General features: G+C 44.5%; 1 protein-coding gene across 1 annotated transcript in view; it reads right to left on the bottom strand.

Annotated features, from left to right (window-relative positions):
* The window catches only part of LOC126203946 (odorant receptor Or2-like), a 70,358-nt gene extending 68,239 nt beyond the window's left edge, over nucleotides 1–2,119 (bottom strand). Inside the window, exon 1 of the mRNA XM_049938340.1 lies at nucleotides 1,997–2,119. Coding sequence (XP_049794297.1) covers nucleotides 1,997–2,064 — 68 coding nt within the window. The 5' untranslated portion in view covers nucleotides 2,065–2,119. The remainder of the gene's footprint in view (nucleotides 1–1,996) is intronic.
* Nucleotides 2,120–6,000: the final 3,881 nt, after the last annotated feature.

Here is a 6,000-nt window from a genome sequence, read left to right on the forward strand (position 1 = left end):
ACAGCCTCCCTTGTACTGATTGAGAGGATGAAATTAAACTATACGGCTCCAGAGACCTTTTTAAGTCTTAAGCACATTTGATGTGTCTACGCAAACTGAAGCAATGAACCCAGTTCTCCCGCTCACTAGGCCGATGCGTTAATCACTACGCCACCATGGCACAATGGCATTGAACAACTGCGCTGTCTAGTCTAGGACGTCTCCCTCCTCAATCCAAATTCCCGTTCACGCCTCAGCCTACTAGTCACAAATGGTATAAATTTTCATTTCTCACTGTTCCAATACAGTTGGGGAGCCCCAGCAATGCCATTCGAGTTTAGAAGGAATATCAAGCAGGTTGAAGCGTGAATGGGGTTTGGAATGAGGGTGGAGGTATGCTAGGGTACTTCATACAGTTGTGCAAAACCATTGTGCCAGTGTGGCGTAGTGGTTAGTGCTTCTGCCTAGTGACCAGGAGACCTGTGTTACAATCCTGTCCTCGGCATAAATTTTCATTCGTCACTTCAGTATACATACATACATCACATTCTAGAGGAGTAGGCTATGTCCTGGAACGAATCTTCACTATCTCTTTCATCATCATACAAAGGAACCATAGAGAGTTGTGGGTCTCAAGAATCGGTGCTTTGATATTCACCAGGAAGACTGCGGGCGCGGTTGGTGTCGATCTTACCACCATAAACAGAAGTGAAACTCAACGTCCCAGCTGGCTCTGTCTTTACACCATGCAAATGTCGGCTGTCTGTGGTATGGTGTCAGCAGTAAACGGCACATGACAACTCGAGACTTCAACCACGCTTCCTGTAATATGTTCGCGATGACTCTCTGTTTATAAACTCTTCTCTTATTTCAGCTATTGCCACCCCCCAGTTCCTAAGAGCCATTCAAAAAGTTCTACAATTTTCTGATGGTGTAGTCATTCTGGAAGCACCGTGCTGACAGTTCTTGCTACAATGGTTGTCCTGAGTCACTCACGTGACCACTCGTTCTGCACCACAGCCCACTGTTGGTGACCTGCCGGTATGATGATCCATTGGCCATCATGCCAATGTTTCTACCTTTCTCGACTTCAGAAAGATCGTGATGCGCTACACTTGTAATTCCTCCATGCTTTCTGTGTAGCGATCTCCACCTTTAAAATTCCAGTAACACTCCCTGTAGCCATCATAGGCTAGCACCTTTCTTTATCTGTTGGAATGGTTTTCTTCTGGCGTATCAGTCTAGTAGCACTTTGTCAAGGGGTGACAAAGTACCGCCGGCCGCGGTGGTCTAGCGGTTCAGGCGCTCAGTCCGGAAGCGCGTGACTGCTACGGTCGCAGGTTCGAATCCTGCCTCGGGCATGGATGCGTGTGATGTCCTTAGGTTAGTTAGGTTTAAGTAGTTCTAAGTTCTAGGGGACTGATGACCACAGATGTTAAGTCCCATAGAGCTCAGAGCCATTTGAACCATTTTTGACAAAGTACCGTCTAGTGGACGTACATGCAAGTCGTTGTGTTTACACCGCTTCTGTCAGTTGCCAGCTGGTAGTGAACATGACCACTTTCAGTCGGTGCAATATAGTTAAGTTTATGTTTGTACGAGTATACTTCCACATTTGACTTACCGATGTGTGGTGATCATGGTAGCGGTAAGTGCATATCCAATGTGGAGCGATTTGAAACACTGATAGATAATACAGTGTAAAAATTCAAAAGCGTGAGATCCGATGATGACAGCATAGCCCTGTCCAAACCAGTTATCCACTAAAATATTTTTGTAGCGATCTTGGCTTGTGTATTTTTCATCAGTTACCAAATGTAACACTTTCCATTTCGGTCTGTGTACAACCTGTCTTCTTTCCACCGTACAGTGAAATGTACCCCCTCTGACCTTCCAACGAATGATAGAGTACACATCGCTTTCTGTTAAATTTTAGAGTATGTATTAATGAATAAACTTTGCGAACCCATTCTTTTATCTTACACGCTATGATCAACTCATTGCTGTTGTTACATACCTTATGATCTCCTGGTGACACTCTATGCAGCGACATAGCTCGTCATAGACACTGTCATCTGATTTCATAGCTACCGTTTTTGAATGGCCATTGTCTTCCGCCTTTAGATTTAAAGTAAATTTGTCAGAGCCCAGATTCGAAATTCGCCAAATCAAAATTTTCAGCTGTACTGCCACGTGATACATAACGACTGTGAAGAAGCAATCCAATCCAAAAAGTATGAGTATGGAATATAAGCCGGAAAGGCACTGTAAAGCATACAGTAACTGGAAACTTAGTTCGCTCATTGATTCAATGGCTGCTACGTGTACGTACGGCAACCTCCTTTCGCTGTTTTTGATAAAGAGCGGCGTGAGGAACCAGGTGACGCATTGCACGGCGATGTTTACGTGAGAAAGAACAGAAAACCTTACGGACTTCTTGCACGATTTCCGAACTAAGGCCTTCATTTCCCGGTCAGTGTCGTAGATTTTCGCCTGCGCGCCGATCAAACCGTCTAACCGCCGAACGAGGATCCCGTACCTGCTGCGGTTCATCACGAAGCAAATCATTTTGATGACGCCGCAGCTGACTATGAGAGTATTCATCATTGCCAGTATCACCTCCGCCAAGTTCCCCCAGTTGGAGCAGATGGAGATTACGGCCAGAATAATATCACCGACGCACAGTACGAATACAAAAGTGCTGTACGCTGCGAAAGTCAAGGAACCGGGTAGAGGCCACACACCGCTAAACCACAGAAAGACCATGTTGTGCTTCACAACTGAACTGGTAGCCTCCTTCCAGTCTAACGCACGTGACATTTCCCAGTCTTCACCAAAGTAAGTCTCGCTTTCCATCTGATTTACAGGGACCGAATTGTTTGTCCTTGTTTCCGTACCTTTACGACGACTAATGGCCTTAGTGGCCTAGCGGACAATTATCCGTCCTAGAGCAGCAATGAAAATTTCAACTACAACTACTGGCTATGTTGCCCCATGATGAGAAAAACTCAATCTCTTAAGCCGCAGGCATTGCTGTACGCCTATTATCTTCGCGTGTCTACCGCAAAGAGCAGAAAGCTAGTCTGATCGATAGTTGCAAGAACATTATTCAAAGTGAATTCTAAGGGAATACAGACCAAAGCGGAAAGCCTTTAATTACCTTCTGGTGGTACACCAGCAGCCGAAATAACATGATCGATTCTCACCTGAATCAGCTTTGACAACAAGGTTACATAATCGAACTGGATACATAATTTGGCACGACCCCACGACCGTAATAAGAGCTATTTAACAAGGAATATTTAAGTTCAGTGAGCGACGTTCGTGCAAGTAAGTTAGCATTAACTCACAGTGTTATTATACGCACAGAAACAACATTTCTATAGACAGCACTACATCTGAGCACACCGTTTACAAAGAAGCGACTCTCTTGACACTAGAAAAATGCTGCATACAAACCTGCACGTAATAAGTGACCTATATCCGTGATTGTTGCGCAGTATCTGCGTCTAAGAAATTCTAGGGCCTGGGTAAATCAGCAGACTAATGTATTGTTTCGGAATGTAAATATTCAGAAACTGAAAGCGATAGAAGTTCTCTTAAGACGTTTGTTAATAGAGGGTGCAGAAAGTAAAACTCCCCCGGAAAATATTTCACGCACCTTAACATAGGCAGTATATGTAACATCGTCTGCCTCGAATGCGGATGATGCAACTTGCGTGCATGAAATGTTTTCTTTGCCAATTTAATCTACATCTACATTTATACTCCGCAAACCACCCAACGGTGTGTGGCGGAGGGCACTTTACGTGCCACTGTCATTACCTCCCTTTCCTGTTCCAGTCGCGTATGGTTCGCGGGAAGAAAGAGTGCCGGAAAGCCTCCGTGCGTGCTCGAATCTCTCTAATTTTACATTCGTCATCTCCTCGTGAGGTATAAGTAGGGGGAAGCAATATATTCGATACCTCATCCAGAAACGCACCCTCTCGAAACCTGGATAGCAAGTTACACCGCGATACAGAGCGCCTCCCTTGCAGAGTCTGCCACTTGAGTTTGCTAAACATCTCCGTAACGCTATCACGCTTACCAAATAACCCTGTGACGAAACGCGCCGCTCTTCTTTGGATCTTCTCTATCTCCTCTGTCAACCCGACATGGTATGGATCCCACACTGATGAGCAATACTCAAGTATAGGTCAAGTATAGGTCGAACGAGTGTTTTGTTGATGGACTACATTTGTTGATGGACTACATTTTCTAAGGACTCTGCCAGTGAATCTCAACCTGGCACCCTCATTACCAACAATTAATTTTATATGATCATTTCACTTCAAATCGTTCCGCACGCATACTCCCAGATATTTTACAGAAGTAACTGCTACCAGTGTTTGTTCCGCTATCATATAATCATACAATAAAGGATCCTTCTTTCTATGTATTCGCAATACATTACATTTGTCTATGTTAAGGGTCAGTTGCCACTCCCTGCACCAAGTGCCTATCCGCTGCAGATCTACCTGCATTTCGTTACAATTTTCTAATGCTGCAACTTCTCTGTATACAACAGCATTATCCGCGAAAAGCCGCATGGGACTTCCGACACTATCTACTAGGTCATTTATATATATTGTGAAAAGCAATTGTCCCATAACAATCCCCTGTGGCACACGAGCGGTTACTTTAAAGTGTGTAGACGTCTATCCATTGAGAACAACATGCTCTGTTCTGTTTGCTAAAAACTATTCAATCCAGCCACCATGTAGAATTTCACGCTTTCAACGCTGTAAATTCTACAATATTCATTTTACAAATTCACAATCCACACATATTAATATCTAGACTTGTGATCTAACCTTCTTCTTGATGTAATTACAAATGTGTAAAATCTAAAGCGATGTAGTTCCCGAGTGGCTAAACCACTACGGTAATACCCTGGGTATCCTTCACCGAAATATATAATTTGTTATTTATTTATTTACTTGGCATTATAAGCTGAGTTTGTCATATAGTAACTGACAAACTGCACTTCCTGCTAAATACATAAAAGAAAAAAAATTGATATGCCATAATTTCATAATACAGTCTGTTGTTACACAAACTGCTTCATAATACGCTCAACAATAAGATAGGAAGAATGACTCACCACGAAGGAATTATCCGAATAGGATGGAAATCGGTTGTATGATGTACATGTATAGACAAACAAATGATTACAATTTCAGAAAAACTGGAAGATTGATTCAAAAGAAAGAGCAAGTCAATAATTAATTGGTCCGTTTCTGGCCCTTATGCAAGCACTAATTGACAGAGACGTTAGATGACCTCTTGAGGGATATCGTGCCAAATTGTGTCCAATTGGCGCGGCAAGTCGTCAAAATCCCGAGCTGGTTGGAGCGCCTGCTCCATAGATTCCCAATTGGGGAAAGATCTGACAACCCTTCTGGCTAAGTGAGGGTTTGATAAGCACGAACACAAGCCGAACAAACTATCGCCGTTATCGGGAGGGCATTATGTTGCTGCAATGTAACCCCAGGATCATTGGTCACGAAGAGCAACAAAACGGGGCGCAGAATACCGTCGACGTACCGCTACGCTGTAAGGGTTCCACGGATAGCCACCAAAGGGGCCCTGCTGTGGAAAGAAATGCCCCAGACCATCATTTCTGGTTGCCGCACCGTATGGTTGGCTACAGTACGTTTGGTATCCCTCCGCTCTCTGAAGCATCTCCAGACACGTCTTCGCTGGTCATCGGGGCTCAGTTCGAAGCTCAACTACTCCATCAATAGGGGTTCCAGGCCAAAGACGTGTCTGGAGTCGCCCCAGACAGCGGTGGGCTACCAACCCGACTGCCACCCGCCATACGGCCAGACAACCAGGAGGGATGTTCTGGGGTGCCTTTTCTTTTCATAGAAGGATCCCTTTGGTTGCCATCCGCGGCACTCTTACGGCGCAGCGATACGTCGACGATCCTGGCCTTGTTGTTGTTGTGGTCTTCAGTCCTGAGACTGGTTTGATGCAGCT

Source organism: Schistocerca nitens, chromosome 9 (genome assembly GCF_023898315.1).
Source record: "Schistocerca nitens isolate TAMUIC-IGC-003100 chromosome 9, iqSchNite1.1, whole genome shotgun sequence".
Lineage (NCBI taxonomy): Eukaryota > Metazoa > Arthropoda > Insecta > Orthoptera > Acrididae > Schistocerca > Schistocerca nitens.